The following is a 22,937-nucleotide window of genomic DNA, read 5'->3' as shown; positions in this document are numbered from 1 at the left end:
GCAAACAATAACTTGAGTCAATCTAAAATTTCGATTTCCACCCTTCTTTTCTTTTTAGCCTGCTCGTCTGAGTATGAATTCACATATTTGATGGCATCACCATAATCACCTCCAGGATCTACACCGTCCCTTGTCCATTCGCGAGAACATACTGATCTGGTAATAGTGAGTGGAACCAGCCCCGTGCGATCCTGCGAGCAGACATCTGCTGCACCGGAGAAGACCCGTTCGGCCGCGCAAGTGGTACCTGTGACAGCCAGATAATCACGTGCCAAAACAGCAAGTACTGGGAACACCGCCTCGTTTGCCTGTTGTAGATTTTGATGAAGTGGTTAGTTGAGTTGTAGTAGAGTTCAAGGGAATGACAGATTAATTAAGTAGCACTTACATTCCACCAATCTAAAGGAGTCTTCGTTTTGTCAAATTCCCGCTGACCCGCTAAGTAAGATTCCAACTCGCCTTCTCTGGCGGTTTGCTGAGGGTTCGAATTGATAAAGTCATTGAAATCGTCGTCATCATCAACTGGAAGAGGTACATCAACAGTCGATTGTGAAGGTTCGGTTTCTTTCTTGGCAGTTTCAAGGGCATCAGCGAATTCTTTGGTAATCAACGTCATTGCCAGGTCTTTTTTCTCTGGGTAAACTTTTTGAATGTAAGCAAGTCGATACCGTGGGTGCATCACCGTTGCAAGTATCAACGCAGAGCATCCAAGAGCCTCGTCTAGATAAACTTTTAACTGATTTAACATGACACCCATCATATCTTTGAGGGGTTTCGAAGTCGATTTGACCTGGGCTTCGGTGAGAGCTTTGATGATCCGGTTATATTCCACAAGAACCATTGCGCCAGAGGGGAAGTCCCCCTCCATGCGTTTGGTACCAATGGAGAATATCTGCGTGAAAGGAAGTCACACATTAACATAAAAAAAGTTATAATCAATAGTAAAAGACTTTACTCATACCTCTAGGACCTCGTTGAGGGCCTCGATGGCTTCCCATTCGTCGTCATAGATGGATGTTCCTTTGAAGAATTGTGTTTTCTTACGATCCGCTGAGAGCATCTTGTTGATGATCTGCAATGTGAAACGTTGGGTTAGTTTGATTTTAAAAGATATAAGTCAAACAGTTATACCTCTTGAGCCGCAACCATGCAAGTACGCGAGTCGTAAATGACATTCCACCGGATGCCGTAACCAGCAATGGGGGTGCGATGCGTCACTCCTGCTTGCTTACATAGGCCTCTGAATTCTTGTCGACGCGAGTGTGAGCCAGCAAGCTTCTTGCTGACAAAATCAACCTTTTCGAAAAGGTGTTAGTAATAGTTTGTTTACATTAAAGAAAGTGTGAACTTACCTTTTGAGCAGCCGTCGCAAATATGTTACCTATATGCTCAGCTTCAATGTCTGCAATTTCGGGCGTAAGATGAAGAAGATCTTCATCATCCTCGGGTCCTTGAGGCCCTTCGTCTGGAGTGTCATCTTCGGATTTGTCATCGGAATCGACTTTGTCAATGTCCACGTCTTCGTTGCCGTCATTGAGCTGGAAGGTTGGAATGGGAATAGCTGCATTGCCGTCAGTGGTAGGCTTAGAATGGCCTGAGTGCATCGAGAGAGCCTTCAATCCGGCCTTGACCACCAAGGCCAGCTTGTGGCAGTAACACCGGGCGTGCATCTTAGCACTGTCCCAGTCTACCAAATCTTCAGCTGCTGAAAACATGGCTGCCATCTCGGCAGCCATGGTGAAGTTGTTGGAACCAGAGTCGGTAGTCTGACCAAGCACGTGGATAAATAAAAAAAAATCAGCTATCGAAATGAGGAAAAAGATACAAGTTCATATAAGAAATACTTATTTTGTTGTGCAGTTTATGTCGGATAAGGTATCGTGCCACCGGTCGAGCCAAAAGAGATCCATAGTGGTTCCATGCAACCATCTTAAGGGTTAAGAGCACCTTGCAGTACTTGAAATCAGAGTCTATGTAACAGGCAATCAAAGCAATAAATGCATATCGATTGCCTCGGGTTGTCCATACGTCGTGGACCAACCAAATGCGACTCGTGTTATTCTGTCAAGGCAGGAACATCAGATTACAATATCAAATTAATTCGAAGAATCAGTTACTTACCGCTAATTTTCGTAAAACTTCAGAATGGAGTGATTTGTAAAATTTTTTGGCGGTCTGGGCTGCCCAGGTCGGAGATCTCATGTCGGCATGAGGATTGGCCAATTTGAAAGCGCTTCGAAGCATCACGTCAGAAAATCGTTGCCAAGCCAGGGCGTGTCGTATCACCCAGATCACCAAGATGACATTAAGCATCTCAACCGTGAAAGCTGGTCGGTCAATAAAGGACTGCATCATCTTGCCACTTGCCGTGGCAGCTTGTTTGGCTTTCTGCTGTTGCTGATAAGTGGCAGGAAGCCGTAAACCGGACTTGATTGCCTGCTTACGTCCTGAGCAAGGCCGTCGATCCTTATCGCCATCGCGATGAGCATAAAGGTTATCATTCGATTTGACCCCGCGAGTGTAGTATTCACCACACCAGTTGCATGGGTAGTACCGCTTGAAAGGCCCTGTCTTTAGATAGAAAAAGGAAAAAGATTCAATCACAAAAGAAGATGTTCAGACTAAAGTGAAAGAAAGACTCACCTCCCCGTCTTTGTGCTTTGGCGTTCCAAAATACTTAAGAAGTTCCACAACATCGCCCTTTTTCCCTGGCCTTTTTTCGGTTTGGTCATCTTCAGATGAGTCCTGGTCGACATCGACTACGGTAGAGGCCTCTTGGTCCTTTGTTGCCTAACAATCGCACCAGCCAAAGAGGAAAGTTCAATCTACAATCTTGATAGATCAATATGAATCAATATAAGTAATATTAACTCACTTTTGATTTGCTGACCGTTTTCTTCTTCTTCAAAACCATTTTATTGGTTTCATTACTGTCAGGACCAGTAACTTCGTCACGAGTTCATTTTCTAGATACCGGTTGAGTCTGAGGGATTGAAACAGGTGATTTGTTAGGGTTCTTGGTGGCAATAGACAGCCTGCGTCGAGAATCCGACCCGGTGAACACAAAACCAGGTGATGGTTGTTGAGGTGAGCGAGGTCTTAGTTCGCGAGCTGGTGTGGATTGGGGAATTCGAAGTGTCGCAGATGATACCTGAGAATTGGTTGCAGAAGTAGAGATCGAATCCATCATGGAGAAGGGGTCTTTGAAAACTTTGATAGTGTTCTGATTAAACGAAAGATGGATTTGGGTTGAAGTTGAAGAGAAAGGCTTTTGAAATCGATTCGTTAAGAAAAGTTTCGAAACAGGGAATGGGAAGAGATACAACTGGCACTGGGTAAGAAATTGGAAAGGGGGAATGAAGCGGAACTGTCAGAGGTGGTTTGGTTGCGTTTTCGATATACCAGATAAAAAAACTCACCCTGTTTCGGCCCATCTTGACTTCCTTCCCCATTTGGAAGGAATCTTGAGGAAATCAAACGACGAGAACGCTCTAGAGAGGGACTACTACAGCCAAGGGGTGTTGAACTTTGATGGAGTTGATCTGAGCGCCTCACTGGGACCCAGGGTTCCCCCTGGGGTCCCGAAAAACGGACAGCGGCGGGGTCGGACCCCAGGAATAACCGCGGTCCGGCGCGGGGCAACCCCAGTGACCTCAATCACGACTGAGCCTGCGGGGCGACCCCAGCGCTATCCCCGCGCTGCCGCAGTTTACAGCGGGGGGGTTTGCGCGTTGCTGGGATGCAGCTTACATTCTTGAGATGCATGTCTGTACAAGCTCTTTTGGTGCTTGTGTCTGCGGGTAGTGGTGTCTCCCAGTGTCTACTCGGTACTTAGTCTCTTGTTTGTCTCTCGGTCGTCTATTGTCTCCCGTGAAGACTGATACGCTTACGCTCCCGCAGGCCCAGGCGCGAAAGTGTCAAGCCCCTGTCCCGCCAATTTCAGCCATGATGCTCCTCATGAGTCCTTATCAGCAGAGGTTCGTTCTCCCAAGTAGGGATTGGTTATAACAGCCTGCTCGAAATAAGACAAAACGACCAATTTATCTGCCGAACAGCTGGCTCGGATTTGATTGATTCCTCATAAGCCGCACTACCAGCTATTTCAATGTACATATCTTCTTGGGTATATTTCCGATGAGGACTAAATAATCTCTCTGAGTCATACTCTCGAAATAGCCTTCATTGAAAGAGCCTCTGTTCCTGATTTTGGCTGGAGTGTCATGCTATGATTCAAAGGCTTCTGCGAAGGAAGGCGTCGGTGTTGAGGTTGAGTTGCAATTCGTCAGAGAAAGGACAGCGTCTCCGCAGTAATCACAGGAAAGGTCCAGTCCACCTGCTTGTCAAAGCGAAACGGCAGGTGTAGGTTGAATGAGTTCAAAGACCACTAAGAGATTAGAAAAACGGTTAATCTCTATGAAAATCAACATCAACTGATCATGCGTACCTTTTATTTGAAGACTTTAATAATGAAATCAATCAAACTGTCATCAAAATTAAATTATGGTGTTTTTAATCAGTCATTCGCATCATCAATGGATCTTGTTATAAGTTCATCAAGTTGGTCAAGTTGGTTGTCTTCCCATTGATCTCTGACATTTACAATATATCGTTAACTTTTCATACTTCCTAAACTTTAACCTCTCATATCAAAACTTGACTCTATTCCAAAATGTCACCACAAAATTATTCATCTTCTCAATTCTCAAGAGCTGTATGTGATTTATATCTTGATGGTTTGGTAATGATGACCTCTTTAGACTTATTTTGTTCGTTTTGTTTCTTTTGGTTTTTGGATTAGACGATCTTCGATGATGAGGTGAGGAGTAAGAGAACCGCTTTGGATTTAGATCGTCCCAGTTTACCTGTAAGTCGATTTCATTTTCCGATCTGGTTCCATGACTGAGCTTTTTAATCTTGATTGTCGAATCATTAGTCGATTCTCCCTAGTCAAGATAATGGCCACATCTTGTCATCTTTTCGGCTGGTGAGTCAACCGACTTTTTAATTATCTTTGAAGTTGTCTCCTTGAATGTTAATTGATGTTTCTTTCCATTAATCATTTTACAGAAGATCAAAAATGGAGTCTCAAAACTCAAGGTATTCTATAGGTCTTCACCTTCGAATCAAAAACAAAAAAGGAACACAGTAAACCTAGTAAGTACCAACATATCTCTACATTCGTTCGCCATACCAAGCGATCATAGAGTTTACAAGATGACTTTGTTGACATCATTTTTCATCACCTTCATCTTTAGGTGGTCTTGACTTCGGATCAAAAATCTCGAAGATCATATAATACGGTTTCTAGCTCGAATGAATCAGACGAGGAAGGTTCAAGTACCCTGAAAAGCTCATGTCCAATGATGCTCAAGGTACCTGAACCTGTCCTCAGATCCATAAAAGAAGAAACCGAAGAGAAACGAAAACTTCAAGCTCTTGAATATTTAGAAAGAGCTAGAGAACAATTAAAAAGACATTATCAAGTTGATGTTCAACATCTTTCGATTGATTGTGATTGTAAAACAAAGGATGAAGAACCACTTTGGCAAGCTGAATTAAGGCAACATCGTTGGATATCTTTTTTGAAGGAAAAAGAAGTAGAAGGTTTAGAATTGAAGGTTAGACAAGAAACACTTTGGGATATACCTGAAAAGGTTCCTTTTGTTCATTTTGAATGAACATTTTAGGAATCGGTGTTTAACTTTTGATGATATATCCTTTAAAATCGACTTGATTCCTTATCATGTTTTACTTGTACTTTTCTATGTTTTCTAGTTTACCTTGAATACCATCTGATTACACTTCTTGTTTTCTTTTCGTTTTTCGGTTTTCTGTGTTACTATGAATCATCACTTTTTCAACTTTTATCAGTAAATCAGAGTTTACAAATATAACCCGCATCGTTTTGTAAGTTGTGGGAACATGTAACACGTAGAGCTCAACATTGATTGACCTTACAAACTTAATGTGAGCAAAGTACCATATGAGGGTGAATATAGGCAGAGAGGTGAATATGGTCAACAAGAGTGCATATGGTCGATGAGAAAGTATTTCGGACAATGGTCAACACCTCCATCGGTTCTATTCACACCATCCATGCGAGTAGATCAGGCTCGCTCCAGTCCAGAGCAGATGAACTTGTACTAGCACTGGCATCAGATCGCATGGAAACATCAGGATTCCGATTTCCAAGAAGTAATATTCTTCGTTACACTCGTACTAAAACAAATCCCTCAATCTCTACAACCCACTAGACTACAAATCTGTAACATTCTTCTTCTCTTCCATCCCTCTTTACGGAAGCTCCTTTTACCGATCATCAATCCATAGTTCATCAACACCCCCCCCAGAAATTAAAGAGTTCTTGATTCGTGCCATGAGTCAAGAATTCATAATGCCACACTTTAGTTTCTATGACAAATCTTTGTCTCGATCAGCCTCTATCAATTGGCGTGAGAGAAGATGTCATGACGAATTCTTGTCTTCTGCGATCTTCTTGCTTTACATCTTCTTGCGACATTTTTTTTGTGGAATCGTGGTGTCTTGAGAGTACAACAATAAATTTTACCTTTATAAGAGCAGGCTTGAATGAGGGTTTCCGGTCCTTTCCCTCAACGTTTCTCAATTCTGGTTTTTGGAAATTGTTCAACTTCCTACTTTAACGATTTCATTTCTTTTAATTGATACATTTCGTTGATCGAAATCTTTTAATCTTCTTTTTGTTAGGTTTCAAAGTATACATCGTTGTTAATTTTTGTTGATTCATCATCATCATCATCATCCTTGAAGATTTTCTTTGAAACTTATTTGACTTCCTACATAAACACAAAAAAACTAGATAAAGATGGGTTTAACTTTCAAAACGAATTTATTTTTTGTTTTAATTTTTTTCTATTCAAGTTTCATTTATCAAAGTATTTCAAGTTCATCAAGTATCGTCAATCCAAAGTTTCATAAACGAACATCGATTCATGAAGCTATGATTCTAAAAAGAGAAGATAAATCGAATCTAACAGGTCCAAATCAAAACCTAACAACTGGAAACGGATTAGATTCAAATTTCACTGGTAGCGGTGGTACTACTCAGGATGGTAATGATTATCAAAACTTAAACGATGATCAAAATCTTACTCAATCGGATAATGGAAACTCAAATTTAACGGATGGCAATGATACTAAATCCAATCATACTTCGATTCCTAATTCTATTAATTTCCCGGGTGAAGAAGGAAAACCTGAATGTGAAAGTGGTGGTGAAAAATTAATTGAACATGATTGTAATCGGTTTGTCTTTTTAGTTTTAATCAAACTCGATGTCTTCTGGTATATTGATTGTTTCTTTTTTGAATTTTAGTGCTTTGCTTGCTCTTGGAACTGGAATTGCTGGTAAGATTAAATTCTTGAGGGTCAGTAATGACACAGCTACTGGAACGTTTAAAACTTGTAAAGTAAGTCTTTTGATCAAATCTGTAGAGTCTTGGGATATAATCTGATATCGACTCATTTGATCTTAATACAATTTAGGTTACTGTGCAAAGTCTGGATGGTAAACCAGTCCATGTGTAAGTCAATTGATTTTTCAAAATCACATGTGTCTAGATTATTTTTTTCTTATTTTTTTGCTTTGATTTGCAAATAGTTCAAAAGGAAGATTAGAACATGGACCTGGATATGTTGATTTTATGAAGATTTGTAAAGGACAAGTGAGTGAAATTTACTTTGTTCACTGATTTCCTGTCTCTTCTTAAAGTTTGGTAAAAGTCAATTTGGATCTGATATATAATTTTCTTTGTTTCGTAGCCTGGTACTATGATCTTAGGTGGAGGTGAATTTGGAATGACAATTGAATCTTCTGAATGTGATGGTCAATAAAAGTATTTAGATTTTCCTTTTCATCAATCTTTTTTTCAACTCTTTACTTTCAATTTCTCAGAAATATAGACTTTGCTTTTCTTCAGGTTTTCATTTTGATTAATAAAAGATGTTTGACTTCTGTTTTTTTGCTTGAAGAAGTTGAGATCTTTTTGTCAGTGGTAGAGCTTGAAAATGTCGCGTCATTTTTTGCTTGAGAGGTCTAGAAGCCAAACTTACCAGAAGTGGAGATTGAGACACAAATTTTCTTTGTCAACAAACAAGTGGGTAACAATAGTGGTGTGGCTAGACTTGTGTGAAACACTGACACCTAGTAAGAGTGATATCTTGAAGAAGAAAGTTACCAAGAACATCGTACCGAAACTTGCCCATATGCTTCCTGTGTTAGCTGCTGCTAAGCGATGCTGCTGTGGCGAACTGCTAATAATCATGAAGGGTTACCCACGTCCTTGTGTCATCAAACCCCACCTTCGAGGCGTTTTCCTGTCTCCGTTAATGAACTCTAGATGAAAGGATATAGTTCGGAACATTGTATGTCGAATAAGTGGTCAATTTCAAGGGTAAAAAGGTCGCATTTGGTACTCCGGTGGCCAGTCTGTCTGAAGTGCATGTGGGTAACAGGGTTTTCGAACCAAGTAAGCAATACTCATAATTACTTTCGTCCGAGTATCATCCTCAATACCAGTTACTAAATGAAGTGAGTCTGATTCTTTCCTCAACGTGGGTTCTCCTGGGAAGATGAAGTAGGGAGATCCCGACTTGAACAGCCGTGGTTTGATGCCGATGACTTAGATGCTCCATCAAGGCCACTAAGGCAGTAGACCCATGTTACTTTCTTCAACAGGGTATTCTTCTGATGACAGGCCTGACTGTTGGGACAAAGGACATCACGTTGCTCACTGGTGCTTTTAGTGCAAATTGAACACCACTTTCAAACCTATAAAAAGTCACAGGTATGTTAATCTTTTACCATCATCATTCCACATCATCTCTTTCCAAGCAACAAGCATAGTTCTTTTGTTTTCGCATCACTTTACTTCTTAGTACCTGGCTGGACTATATCATTCGAACTTCTTTTTTGATTGTTGATAACATCTGTGATAAATTTTCATCCAACTTGAAACACCACCTACTTCGTCTCCATTACAAAAATGCTTTCCATCTTTTCTCTTGTCACCGTCGCTATCTCTGCCTTTGCTATGCTAGAGGGAGCAACAGCTGGTGCCGTGCAAGCAAACTCCAAGTATGCAACCTCTTCTGTCATACATCTCTAATAATCCATCCACTGACCCCTTCTTCCACGGTGTAACAGTGTGATGTACAAACGTCAATCTGACTGGTTCGCTTCATCGAATGAAGCTACAGGCAAAAGGTATGTCATACACATTTATAGAGTCCAAGTTTCAAATCCTCCATTCTGACTGAAATACTTGACTCTTCAGCTTCGAGAAACGCATGATGGGAGTCGGACAAGTCGGACAACAATCACAACAACAACAAAAAGTTCCACCTTTTCTGGTCAACATCATCATCAAAAGGCTCTCAGCGGATTTGGCTGACACCATTGCTAAATACTCAAAAGTCGCAGAAGCTGGTAAAAAGATGCCAACTAGCGGTGAGCTTACTGCCGCCTTGAAGAAAGCGATGAAAGAAGGAGGCGACGATCCTGTGGCTCATGCCCAAGCGACCAAAGCGGCTATTGATGGTCTTGCTGAAAGCAAGCTTTCTGGATCCGACTCCGCTCCAAAGACTGACTCCGCTCCAAAGACTGACTCCGCTCCAAAGTCTGACTCCGCCCCAAAGTTAGTTTCTTGTTTTATTTTGACTTGAATCTTTAACTCATCTGTTGAATTGTACACTATCTTAGGCTCAGTACTCGTCAAGAAATGACTGCTTCAACTTCGGGTTCAACAGCTGAAGCTCCTAAATTCAAAGATTCTGATGTCCGAAGATTTGCCAATGGATTCTTGAAAATGGTCAAAGCATTTGCCGAAGCTAAGATGGCTGGTGGAAGTTTACCTACTGCTGAAGAAATCGCTCAACTCCTTCATCGTCTACAACAAACTCTTGACCAAAGTGACCAACGCAAAAGTGCTCGTGCCACTCACGAGGCTTTCATGGAACTTGCTGCCAGCAAGTTTCCTGCCGGCAAGAAGCCCTCCTTCGACACCAAGGCTTCTAGTGATTCAGACTCCAAGACATCCGATGCCTCGTCTACCAAGTCAGCTGATAGTGATCCTACCGCCACCAAGAAGCCAACCACCTCCACTGCCGCCAAGAAGCCAACCACCTCCACTGAAAAGCCTGATGCCAAAACTACCACTGACCCTGTAGACACCCAAACCACAGGCCAATGAGCTTGATTGCTTTCACACTCTTTTGACTCAATCACATGAATCGTCGATTTGACATCGATTTGATGATTCCCTTGTTTTCTCTGATCTCAATTTTCATCTACTACTGTCTTTTAGGATTTCTTTTGCTGCATCTCGACATGTTCTCATTACCTTTTCTTTATCTGTAAGATTTGTAAACCCGACCCAAAACTCACAAAAAAAATGTTTTCTTCTATCACTGTACGATCTGATGATCAAGAAAAAACTGGTGTGCAATTTGTAGCAAAATGTAGTTCTATGTACAATTGAAATTCTGTGTTTGAAAATGCAAAAGAATGACAACTGCTTATACCCAAAGAGTTACCCAAACTATTCATTCACGTTTTAAGGTTCACAATTGCACTGCCTGTGGAGAACATGAATATTTATTGGTCTCCTCAAACTGAAAAACTGATTCATAGAAGATAATATACCCATACCACCAGATTATGGTATCTTTGCCACTTGCTTGAGGCATCATATGCGTAGTTTCTCCAATGCTATATCGACGAACCATTCTTGACAATCGACGACGAAGACCGAGTGACCCGTTGAGCTTCAATAACTTGCATACCCCAGCATAAGGTTTAGATGCAAATATCTAAAGTTGATTGAATTGTGTGCTTACGGTGTAACCCAATCACAAACATATCAAGACCTCCACAGAAAATAATTCAAGTTGTCTTTCAGAAACCACAAGGGTGTGAATATGAATTGTCAAAAAAACTTTCACAAATCTTCAGACTCGCGAGATCAAGATGTGTTGAGCTTCTGTCGAGGCGTGGCAAAGGAAGGATATTCTTGCCGGAATAAGGGCAATTTCAATAATTCAAAAACTTATATACGAAGATATCCAATTTGATCCTGAATAAAATGAGAACAACAAAGAACAAGAGATGGAAATAAAAAGATGGAACTAAAGAGATAAAACTAAAGAGATAAAACTAAAGAGGAGTTACAAACGTGAACTAAATTATCAATTGATTGCTAACTTGAAGACTAAGCTGTTTGGATTAATCACACTAGGAGATCTAATACAAGAAATCACCAAATGGAAAAAAAAGAAAGTCAAACCATAGAATCAGAAACTACTACAGAAGTGAGTAAGAAATCCAGATTGAGATGCTTATAGGAAATTCTCTAGAACAAGAAGACTTGCAACGATCGAATATGAGAAATAAGATACCTAAATGCAATGTTTTTTTGTACTAGCACTTTTCTACATAGAAATTAATCTTCATACATCTGTAAAGGATCAAATCAGGGCGAGAGACTCTAGCTGCGAGGTTTATTAGATCTGGGATGAATCCAAGTTCTTCAACCAATCCGAAACAATAGATTTGTCGCCAAAGACTGGGTGATCAAGCTCTTGAAGTTGAGCCCATTTCTCGAGTGCGACTTGCGTGATTGGTGTCGTGCCCTTTAAGTCGCCTGTTGATTCTCCGAATTTGCCTTTTAACTTAAAATCGTTCACCTCAACGATGTCCTCGAAGCTCAAAGAGTGGCTCGCAAGCGAGGCCACTGAACATCCAGTGTCGTCCATCCAGCTTTTCTCTCTCTCTTGTTTGGAGTGATTGGAAGCAGATGTAGAGATCCCAGAGATAGGTAACACTCTAGTAGAAAGTGACGTAGAGGCTGGATCAAGTTGAGGCTCATTGTTGACTTGTTCCTTTGATCTCTCAGATGATGATGTGATAGGATTAATGGAAAATTTAGCATGCCATTCTTGTCCGATGGCCGATAATTGCTGAGCTTGAGCGGCCAAGATTCTTTCGAGTGCATCAGATGTGGCACGACTTCGATTGGTAGACGTTGTGGGTGATAATCCAGGAGCAGGTTGTGATGAGAAAGAAGTGTCGGGTAAAAGATGAGTATCAGATTGATCTGATGAATCGGAAAGCCCATCCAACGATCGACCATCGTAAGGTGTAAAATCTCCATCTTGAGCCTCGATGAGCTATCACACCAAGACAAGTTTGCAACATACTTCAGCAAACGTATTAATGAACAAATAATTAGTGGCACGGAATCTAGGACTCACGAAGTCTGGTAGTGGGAGTGGCGGGAAGTCAGCCATTGAATCTTGTAGGTGGTTGAGTTGATGAGTCGAATTTGAAAGTCTGTTGGAGCACTTTCATGTAAGTTTGGATCCGGTGCACACACAAGAAGAGAAAGAAAGAATTTACTGAACTCACGGTTTGGAGTGTGTTGAGTAGGAAGTCAATTGTTGAGATGATCAGAGACTGAGTGAAGGGAAGGAAGAATCAAGGGATTTGGGATTTAGAATTTGATATACTTTTGATCAAAACCGTCTCGTGCGTTCAAAGCTAAGTAATCCATCCTGCACAGAGCTAAGATTGATGATTATGTTGATTGAGATGTTTGCCCTGAGCCGTTTCTTTCCAAGTCCAAAATCAAATATGTAGAATGAGTCAGTTTGATGAGTGTAATTTCTCTCTTCTTGATCGAATCTGCCAAGAGTAAAGACCAGTTGAGGAAACTCAGCATACAGTATGATTTTGGTCACTTTCGTGAGGCAAAGGAAACAGAGCTTTAGGTAGCCACTTTCCTTGACCATCATGATGACCGCAGGAAATAGTTTGCCAGAATCAAGGATGAATCGAAATCGAACTTGAAGAGTCAAATCTTATACTGGGGGACGGTCACGGAAGATGTGGCATGCGAGTATTGGAAAGGAGCAGCGCAGAATGGAGATGCAGAGTCGCATTGAGCATTTCCCGGCAAGTATTGCCCTTACATATTGGTATCATCAAACAACAAATGAAGTAAAGTATGCCAAAAACGTGCACCTCTATAAAGCTTCGTTTGATGCTCATTCCAAGTGTGCGATTCAGGATTTACAAGAATTGTGAACTGCAGACGGAAATATGACATGACTGAAAAAGAAGACTCCACTGTGGATCACAACAACTCCAGTTAGAGAGTTCAGAAAACCACACAGTTGAACCTGAAATCATCAGATAGTCTCTTTGGGTTCCTTGAGCCCTGAAGTGATCTGCTAAAACAGTTTGCACACACTTGGTCCGTTCATTCGGGACTTTCAAGGGTGCTGAGGTGATAGCAAACGAAAACTGGGTAAATTTCCCCTCGTTGGTTCAAAGGTTATAGAAGAATCAAAGTTAATCTCTTTGATCGACTTGAAAAGATAGAGGAGATCTGCTTCTCGCCTTTGATGGTAACTTTTTGTGGCTGAGGGATAAAATCGATCATCGCCAAGTCATTATTTGCAAATCAGGCATTTCACTTTACAAGGTGTACTTCATTGATCCGATTAATCACAACATTTGGCTTCTTCATCTTTACATAATTGTTCTAGTTTTGATTCTGAATATCTTGTGAAAAGAGTATGCACTCGTGCTGAGAAGGCTTCTTCATTTCTGTGTTTTTGTCTATAAAAGGTGCTTGCACTCTGGAATGTTAATCACCATTAACATGGAAAGGACTTGTGACCTTCCATTGATCCTTATGCTCCCCTCAAAGCCTAATGGTATCTACTCTTTTATTCTACATCTGACTGGAGAGCAATTGAAGAATCAACACTTGCCCTCTTTCCCCCACTTCATAGTCTCACACCAAATGATGTTTCATTTACATAAATTGTACATACTTCTATGATCCAACCCTCCTGTGAGGGTATCCCTAGTCCTACCGGTGCTCCCTCCACTTCAGCGGATCCAACCCTTAAATCAAAATCAAAGTACTACCCGTTGTTGTTCACTACGTACTCTGCTAGCTGAGATTGCAGTGCATTCCGATAAAGGGATCAATCAGTTTAGCTATTTGTGGGGCCACGATCACTTTATAATTTTCTTGCGTACATAGTTTGTTTTAGGTACATACATATGGATGTCTCTTTTTAAATATAGAGCCCCACGCAATTTGCTTGGTTGGACAAACAAACATGCTCTTATCCATAGAAGTTTCGTTTCTTTCTGAAGTGATCCTCTGAGAAAGCATGAAGCTGATGATGAAGAGAGAAGTATGAAACTTGAAATTGCGTTTCAAAAGGTATCGGTTGCGTCATTTTGATGAAACTGGGTTGAGTTTTTTCCGGAGTTTTAGTTTTAGTCGAACAGCTTTAAATTCAAAGTCTGTCTGTCTCTCTCTGTCTTTTTCTTTTTTTTCTTTCTCCACTTGACTCCTTTCACTTCACAACCAATCTCCTATTCTCAACTTTTAACAAGATTTTCAATTTAACTCGATAATCTCAAGGTCGCCGGTCCTTTCAAAACGTTGCTTCTTCAGCATTCATTCAATCATCATCAACCTCTCTGATCTAAGTACCATCAACTTTCAACCTTCAAAATCTCACAATCACACAAAATGGCAAACAATCACCATCGATCAATTTCACCCCTATCTGCTTCAGTAGTCTCGACTGCTTCTAGTGCTCTACGTTATCCTCGTTCAGCTCTTGGATACCGATTCTCTACCCTCTGTACTACTGTCGATAATCCTGACGCTGATCATAAAGATCGTCACGGATCATCTAGTGTACCAATCTATCAAACTGCTACTTTTAAAGGTATGGGAGGAGCTTACGATTACAGTCGAAGTGGGAATCCCAGTCGTACTTTTCTTGGTCAGTTTTCAATCTCCATAACATCACATATAGTCACATCATCATACTGACTTTCATTTGATTTCTTTCGTATTTCGGGCACTCGAAACTCCAGAACACCATATTGCCAAAATCTCAGGAGCTAAACATGCTTTTGCAGTCACATCTGGAATGGGAGCTCTAGATATAATCTTTAGAACATTAAAACCAGGAGATGAAATCATAGCAGGAAATGACTTGTATGGAGGCTCTAATCGATTATTAACCTATTTAAAAGAACATGGAGGAATTATTACACATCATCTTGATACCACTAAAATCGAAACGATTCAACCATTCTTGAAATCAGATAGTAAAGTGAAAATCGTCTTACTCGAAAGTCCAACCAATCCTTTATTACAGATTGTAGATATAGAAGAAATTTCAAAACAAGTTAAAGCAGTGATGCCCAATACATTAATAGTAGTAGATAATACGATGATGTCACCTTATTTAATGAGACCATTGGAATTCGGTGCAGATCTTGTTTATGATTCAGGTACTAAATATTTAAGTGGTCATCATGATTTAATGGCAGGTTTAGTGATTTGTAATTCAGATGAACTTGCACGACAAATCGGATTTGTGATCAATAGTATTGGAAACGGTTTAGCACCTTTTGATTGTTTTTTATTATTAAGAGGTGTTAAGACTTTGGCCATCCGATTAGATCGTCAACAAGCTAGTGCGATCAGAGTAGCTCATTATTTAAATCAGTTAGGTTTCAAGGTTAATTATCCTGGACTTCCAAATCATCGTGGAAAAGATATTCATGATCGATTGGCTAAGGGTCCGGGTGCTGTTCTTAGTTTTGAAACTGGTGATAAAGAGTTGAGTGAAAAGATTGTTAGTTCGGCTAGGTTATGGGGTATTAGTGTTAGTTTTGGATGTGTGAATAGTTTGATCAGTATGCCATGTCTCATGTCGTAAGTTGATGTTCTCTTTTGGGCTTGATTTGTACCCTCTTACTTACCTACTTTTGTTTTCCCAATCAATTGTTGTACACAGTCACGCTTCTATCGACCCAGCCGTTCGAGCAGCACGTAATTTACCCGAGGACTTGATTCGACTCTGTGTTGGAATAGAAGATTGTGATGATCTTCTAGAAGATCTTGAATCGGCCTTAATAGAAGCTGGAGCGATCCGAACGATTGATGAATCAGCAGTCGGTACTGGTTTGGAAAGAGTGATGAACCGAAGTGATTCGATTGAATCCCAAACCGGATCCCAAATCGTGAATGCTGATGAAGAAGGACCAGCACAAGCCGCAGTATCTTCTCTTCTCCGTTTGGCTCCTTCTACCATCCTTGTTTCTGCTCCTGGTAAAATCATCCTTTTTGGTGAACATGCAGTAGTATACGAGAAAAAAGCATTAGCAGCAGCTATAGATTTGAAGTGTTATTGTTTAGTTGAACCATTAGAAGAAGAAGAAGATCAAGTTAAACTCGTCTTACCTGATTCAAATTTAACGATTTCTTGGAACTTGAATCAATTACCATGGCAATCAGTTCCAAAGCTTAATGGAACGGGTGAATTGAAAGTGGACAAACAACTTTCTGAAGCTATACTTCAACTTGTGAAAGAAAAAGTAGAGAAACCTAATTTAGTTGAAGCGGCTCATGCTTTTCTTTATCTGTTTGTACATCTAGCCGTTTCTGAGAAACGGTAAGTATTTTTTTACATTTTTCTAATCATCTCAACCTCTTACCAAACTTTATACTGATATATCATTTCTTAAAACTAGACGTGCACAAGTGTATACCGTTCGTTCAGCTTTACCCATTGGTGCAGGATTAGGTTCATCAGCAGCATACTCAGTTTCATTATCAACTGCATTACTCTACACTCATGCCCATCTCCAAGTACCAACCTCTGCCTGTATTGACACGGCTTCAGCAGCTATGATCAATCAATGGGCATTCCTAGGAGAGAAAATCTTACATGGAAACCCATCAGGAGTCGATAATACAGTTTCGACGTATGGAGGAGCGATCGGATATAGAAAAGGACCCGAAGGATGTCAAGAAAGATTAAATGGATTTAAAGCATTAGGTTTTTTAGTCACTGATACTCAAATCAGTCGAGATACAAAAGCATTAGTGAAATCAGTGGGAGATCGTAAAGTACAAGAACCTGATTATATTACATCAATTTTACAAGAAATCGATCAAATCACTCATCTAGCTGAAGAAATCCTTTTAGATGAAAAAGAGATTGAAAAATCTGAAGATGGCTTAGGTGGATTGATGGTGAAGTGTCATGAGTTATTAGTTTCACTTGGGGTTGGTCATCAGGCTTTAGATCAGGTTTCTTTGGTTGGTAAACGGTTTGGTTTGAAGAGCAAATTAACGGGTGCAGGTGGTGGTGGTTGTGCTATTACTCTTTTACCCTCTGGTAAGCTCTTTCTTTGTTTATCTTTTTGGGTTTATAAAATTGAGAAATCGGGTTTCTTTTTTAGCGTTTTCTAAGACAGATGAAGTGATGAATGAATTAAATCAAAACGGATTTAAAGCTTATCGTACTAAAGTAGGAGGTAGAGGTGTTGGAATTAAAGTTGATCGAATTTTGACTCGTCAAGAAGATTTCATGAAGAAGAGCGATGAAAGATTAAAGATTGATGTACTTGAAGGCAAAGGAGAGGATTGGTTCTTTGTGAATTGATTTAATTTGTTTGGGGACAAAATAGATCTAAGATTAGATTTTGAACTTCAAACATGAAGGGTTTTTAGAAAAAAGAAGGATCATGATTTGTTTTTTTTGTATTGTTTAGAGAAGGAATTGATAGGTTTATGACTTGATGTTTTATGAACTTATCATTTTGATGATGATCATGATCATGATGCAATTAGAGTTTTTTGGTTTGAGGTAAAGTTGAAATACATTTTTAAGAATATGTATAATATATCATCTTGGTAAGAAAAATAAGTTTTGTTGATCAAGAAGTTTAAATGACTATCTTTGTTGAGTTTAGTTTTTGATGTTGTACACTTTTGTACATGCTTTTCTTGATTTTTTTTGGAATTCCTCATGGTCACTGACTTGAATTTGACAAACTTCTCTTGAGGGGCTTGGAAGATTTCATTTTTTCTAACAAAACTTGGAGGTAGATTAGCTAGCATAATAGCTATGGTACACTCCTGTCATTCTGGGGATAATGCAGAAAAAACATGTCAAGACCTTGTACCTTGGCATCTCACAATAAACAAAAGACAAGTTGATGTTTCCTGATATTTCCATGTCATGGACTAGTTATTGAGACATTTTTGTGAAGGTCTTCTGATGTACCTACGTATCCCATTTCATTTTAAATATACCCCGTGTTTACAATTGCGAAGGCATACAAACAAGTAGAGATTGATCATGTATACAAGCGTTCAAGACAAGATTTCAAGCAGATACAAGTCAGCCATTAGATGTATGGACTGTAAGTAAAATCAACTTGGGTAAAACAGACGAGAAACAAATCCTACGGAAGATCCTGACCAAGAACAGAAGATAAAGAAAAAAAGAAAAACAAAAATCATGGATAATTTAATAAAAACAAATCGCAAGAAATCAACTTCACAAGAAAAAAGGTATCCTAAATTTCTCGTATCTTTGTATACTTTAATTCCTAATACAATTACATTTTTCAGAACAATATGAATGTCCACTTTGACAATCAGCAGGTGGACCAGCACAACTCATAAAAAAACCACCAGCAGCGCAATATCCATAGTCAAAACAACTGAAATCCACAAAAAACAACAGAAGGAATTGATGACCATGAATTTTGATTAGTTTCAGTTTCGTGTTTTTTTTTCAGAAAGATAAATAACTTACCCTGCTGGATTTTGAACTTCTGGATCACATGAGAGTCTGTAAGTTTGAGCTATCGCAGTAGCAGTCGCAGATAAACTGATTACAATCATCTTTAAAAAGGTTGATGATAACATCTTTAATGAACATAAAAAGTAAAGAAAAAATCAGATGGGACTAAATTGAATGATAATATTGATCTATTCAAGAGTAGCTCTCTACAGCTCTCTACTCACTTTGATGAGATTTAAATTCGAGTTGATAGAATTCTTTAGAATGTTTCTTCGTAAGATTTATTGAGTACGTTGAGGAATTGTTTGAAGAAATATGATTGAAATGCTATAGAAAGGTAAGCCTTTATACCTTTTGACTATTGCCAAGTTACAAGTTCGTACTATAAAACTCTCCTACTTGAAAAAATGGAGCTTTACCTCTCATCTTTCTCATGAAACCATGGAAATCGGAGCTGTGAACATACTGTGACGCCAAGACGTGATAGGGCTTTCTCCTCAATTATTGAAATGGGATTCCCCAAGAGATAAGTCGGCTAGAACCCATTGCTGTGACTAAACACGGCAAAGTATGTCTCGATGATTTCAGTTATGAATATCGAATCGTACTTTTCAGTGCAACGATCAATGCTTGGCAATCAGGATATCATTGTATGGATCTCTCTTCACAGTAAATCAAACGATTGCTCATTAAGGTTTTCCAACGGGTCGCATTCGTATCAAGATCAATATCTTGAGTAGATCGTCAATCTATTTATGAATCGATATAGCACTCTTTAAGTTCTCATTTCTGATGTCGGAAGTTTGTCTTTTGATGAAATCCAAGAAAATAACGAGCACCTGACTTATGAGCCAAGAGATGCTTACCCAATTTGTTTTCACAGTAAATCAACATGTTTTCATTCCAATCTTTTGACCTCATCACAGCGATATGAAGTCAATCTTAATTTGAGTTATTTTACTCGATGGGATGATGAAATGTCTTTTACATATACGGCAACGAGAGCAACAAGCATCGGAAAAGCGGAACGCTATCAAGCCATGAAAGCCAAACAACAATCATAAAAGGTCTAGCAGATGCATTTCAAAAGATGTGAAATGCAGGGTCATAAGAAGGCATGAATGTCATTGGAGCCTGAGGATCCTCTTAGTCCTCTTCCTTCCATATTTCTCAACTTTGTGAAAAGAAAAAACTTGACAAAACCAACAGTATGAGTTTTGCATAGGAGAGAATAAATCAAGCTTTCTTGGAAGGGATGTGTATGTGATAGGTTAACTTGAATTGGATTATCTTGTTAATCATCTTTGGAAGAGATCAAATTGAATGTAATCTATTCTAGTTTACCACTTGATAATCAAGAAATCATTCTAAATTGACCAATCATTAAAACTTGTCATGTAAACCATACCTTCTTGACTGATTATCTTCACATCAGACTATGAGTTGTTTTTGAATTGCCTGAAATCTTTTTACACTTTACAAACTTGATCAGATATACATTATTTAAGAAACCTTTATAAACCTAAGAACACGGTCAATAATTCTTATCAAAAGGAATTCCTGTTAATCTCTAGACAATTTTTTTCTTATTTGTTTGGTTTAATCTTATTGTAACTGCTTTTGTTAAAGAACCAACAAGTTTCTATAAACTGTCAAAAGAAATCATCTTGAGTTCAATCTCTTGGATAAAGAATGTACATGAATGGAAAGAAAAAAATCTAACCTTTTTTAAATGTACCATCAAAACTTGAAGAAAGTAAAAAAAGAAGAGATCAAATTGAATAATTTGAAAGATGAATAGAGAAGAAAAACCAAGGATTTGATTACAAGAGCTCAAGAAATCAATCACTCCTTTTTCTTTGGATTTTAATAAAATCTCCAAGCTTTATCTATACTCTATCTTTTTGGCACTGATGATGATGTATTAATCTTGAAGAGTGGTATACGTTTGATATAACAAATGTTTTGATTCCTGAAGAGTTTCAACCTTGATGAGTTTGAACACTTTAGCCAACAACTTTGATCACTTTAGCCAAAATCAACACTGATTTCACTTCTTTTTCCCTACTTGAATCTTCCATCAATTCAATTGTTTGCCAAATCAAACAAACCAATCTTCCCAAGCCAATCTGATCCATCAATGAAAGTAATCAGGCCTAGAGATACTTTGACATGGTGGGAGTAGAAAACTGTCACAATAGAAGGAAGAAGACATCATAAGACCTTACATAAGACCTTATATTGACGGTCAACATTTAAACAAAACACTAGCCCGTTCAGCGGCGGGTGCCGCACCAATCATGTTTAATTAATTTAGCAATTTGACATCATCTTCTTGTGAGGATTTATTTCATCCATTTCCCACCCTGGAACCATTTCATGCAAGCCTCCAAAAATCACCAGGTGTGCACACATCACACATTTAACTTGTCATGATGTACTAAACACCCCCATACATGATCATAGCTCATAACTAAGTTTAAGAACTTTGACCAGCAAAGCAAAAGACACTTAAAACAGATTAATGTATACATCAGCACCTTTATACTCAACACTATTTACAACTGTTTCACTACCTCCATTATTATTCTCCTCAAAATATCTTCTTCAACTGAATTTCCCATAATTAACTTTTACCTGATCCTATTGCTCCAAACAATGTAGTTTAGTTGAATTTATAGTTTGGTGCACTTTATTTTTCTTTTCACATAATTGGAAATGGTTAAATTCATTGAACATCAGTTTTTCATAGGTGAGAGGGAGGTTGCTGGCTCTTGAAGCTCAGACTCAAATCAAGTAAAACATTTGAGCTGATAGAATCCTGAAGATGTGAATAGATTGCAGGTTGATTCACCAGAGAGGCAGAACGATTTAGGTAAAGTAATGAAAACACTGCTGATTTGATGTGAAGGTTGTTCAGATTGTCAGGCCGGTCCCATATATTTACGAGATGTATTGATTAGATGAGTGGTTGTGTTCTGAGCCACTTCAGGTGGTATCAATACCTTTGGTAAAAACCAATCCTCATGGCAATTTGTGGAACCTTTCTTTGACTGGCAGCAATGATAGTCTATTTTGATGGACACAAGGTCAGTCCAAGCTCCTGATGTATGTGTTTGAGGAAGGAGATGATTCAATTTGCCTCTTATCCACACATACCACTCTGATATCACATCTCAATTTACTTGAAGTTGCATTTACCAGATTGAAGTGTGTGATAGTGGTGGTGGTGATCGTGTAGCGAGTTGATAAAGAAAATGTTGAAGAAACTTACAAAACAATGAACCTCAAATCTTGAATTCAACTTGGGTCTCAACTTCTCATCTTAACTCATTCCGAACTTCAGTGAGCTCTAGAGATGAGATGGACAATGAGATCTCTTGAGAAAGTGGAATGCTATTGGATGGCATGATCACGACTGGTGGGTGATGATGGGAGTGACAAAAGTCTTGAGCCGGAGGGTGAATCAACAGCCGGATCAATATCCTTATAGAAAATCTGGATGTCTTCTACCAACTTGAGAGAAAGTGTGCCAGATTGATGAGGATCAATGTGATAAGATTGTAAGGATGGATGAGTAGGTGAATGGAGTTGAATTTGTAGATAGAAATGCTTACCTGATTAGAATTGGTTTGATGAGAGCCTAGAGGAGTGACTTGTGAGTAACAAATTTGGGATGAGGGTAAGGCAGGTGAGGCGTGTGGAAACCAGATTAAATGTGTTGAGCGTGTAAACCTGCAAATTGGTAGTAGGGATTGGGAGTTTAATCAGGTTTTGCCGGCGAACATGGTTTACCTTTAACTTGAACTAGAGCTTCGGGGGTGGCTCGCCGCCCTCCCAGGAATAGCATCATGCTGCTCCCTTGCACATCCTCATTGTCATCATCATGACCAAAAGTCTATCACACCTAATGTTGCACCCCAAAGAGCCATGGCCCCCCCGTGTCTAGTCCCCCCCGCTCATGCCACTGCCTCCCTGGTCCATTTTTCCACATTGCAGTGCGGCAAAAGTCTCTGGTCAACACATGCCATCCCACATCACCACCAATGGGGCTGAACGTTCATCATTTTTGCCCTCTCCAGACGTGTTTCCGTATTAAATTGAAGCAGATAGTTGAGAACCACACTGAATTCAATCTCCCAGGTATTTGTGTCTATTTGATGACCAATGACATTGCCCCACAGTGTGATCACATTACCCACATTCAGAGTGCCCATACTCAAGTTGGTTGTGATGTGTGAATCAATGAGATAGACGGT

General features: G+C 39.4%; 6 protein-coding genes across 6 annotated transcripts; 4 read left to right on the top strand and 2 right to left on the bottom strand.

Moving 5' to 3' along the window:
- Positions 1-4,669: 4,669 nt before the first annotated feature.
- MELLADRAFT_108613 (uncharacterized protein) lies at positions 4,670-6,147 on the top strand (the record flags this gene model as incomplete). The annotated part of the gene is made up of 6 exons (XM_007412372.1): positions 4,670-4,711; positions 4,799-4,864; positions 4,934-4,984; positions 5,068-5,154; positions 5,256-5,604; positions 5,978-6,147. The coding sequence occupies 6 exons, from the start codon at positions 4,670-4,672 to the stop codon at positions 6,145-6,147; spliced, it is 765 nt and encodes a 254-aa protein (XP_007412434.1).
- A 697-nt stretch (positions 6,148-6,844) lies between these two features.
- MELLADRAFT_65016 (uncharacterized protein) lies at positions 6,845-7,872 on the top strand (the record flags this gene model as incomplete). The annotated part of the gene is made up of 5 exons (XM_007412373.1): positions 6,845-7,284; positions 7,355-7,448; positions 7,525-7,562; positions 7,640-7,703; positions 7,801-7,872. The coding sequence occupies 5 exons, from the start codon at positions 6,845-6,847 to the stop codon at positions 7,870-7,872; spliced, it is 708 nt and encodes a 235-aa protein (XP_007412435.1).
- A 1,151-nt stretch (positions 7,873-9,023) lies between these two features.
- MELLADRAFT_89525 (uncharacterized protein) lies at positions 9,024-10,229 on the top strand (the record flags this gene model as incomplete). Its single annotated transcript, XM_007412374.1, has 4 exons — positions 9,024-9,115; positions 9,185-9,244; positions 9,315-9,674; positions 9,746-10,229. 4 exons carry the CDS (start codon positions 9,024-9,026, stop codon positions 10,227-10,229), a joined length of 996 nt encoding a protein of 331 aa, XP_007412436.1.
- A 1,309-nt stretch (positions 10,230-11,538) lies between these two features.
- MELLADRAFT_108610 (uncharacterized protein) lies at positions 11,539-12,324 on the bottom strand (the record flags this gene model as incomplete). The annotated part of the gene is made up of 2 exons (XM_007412358.1): positions 11,539-12,204; positions 12,235-12,324. The coding sequence occupies 2 exons, from the start codon at positions 12,322-12,324 to the stop codon at positions 11,539-11,541; spliced, it is 756 nt and encodes a 251-aa protein (XP_007412420.1).
- Positions 12,325-14,415: 2,091 nt separating this feature from the next.
- Positions 14,416-17,734, top strand: MELLADRAFT_117125 (uncharacterized protein; the record flags this gene model as incomplete). Its single annotated transcript, XM_007412375.1, has 5 exons — positions 14,416-14,850; positions 14,945-15,794; positions 15,877-16,533; positions 16,613-17,262; positions 17,327-17,734. The coding sequence occupies 5 exons, from the start codon at positions 14,592-14,594 to the stop codon at positions 17,527-17,529; spliced, it is 2,619 nt and encodes an 872-aa protein (XP_007412437.1).
- Positions 17,735-18,474: 740 nt separating this feature from the next.
- Positions 18,475-18,803, bottom strand: MELLADRAFT_37534 (uncharacterized protein; the record flags this gene model as incomplete). Its single annotated transcript, XM_007412357.1, has 2 exons — positions 18,475-18,595; positions 18,691-18,803. 2 exons carry the CDS (start codon positions 18,801-18,803, stop codon positions 18,475-18,477), a joined length of 234 nt encoding a protein of 77 aa, XP_007412419.1.
- Between the last annotated feature and the right edge of the window lie 4,134 nt (positions 18,804-22,937).

The sequence above is a fragment of the Melampsora larici-populina genome, assembly GCF_000204055.1.
Source record: "Melampsora larici-populina 98AG31 unplaced genomic scaffold MELLAscaffold_30, whole genome shotgun sequence".
Taxonomy (NCBI): Eukaryota; Fungi; Basidiomycota; class Pucciniomycetes; order Pucciniales; family Melampsoraceae; genus Melampsora; species Melampsora laricis-populina.
Note: the sequence above shows the minus strand (reverse complement) of the source record. Positions and strands in the feature narration are given on the sequence as shown.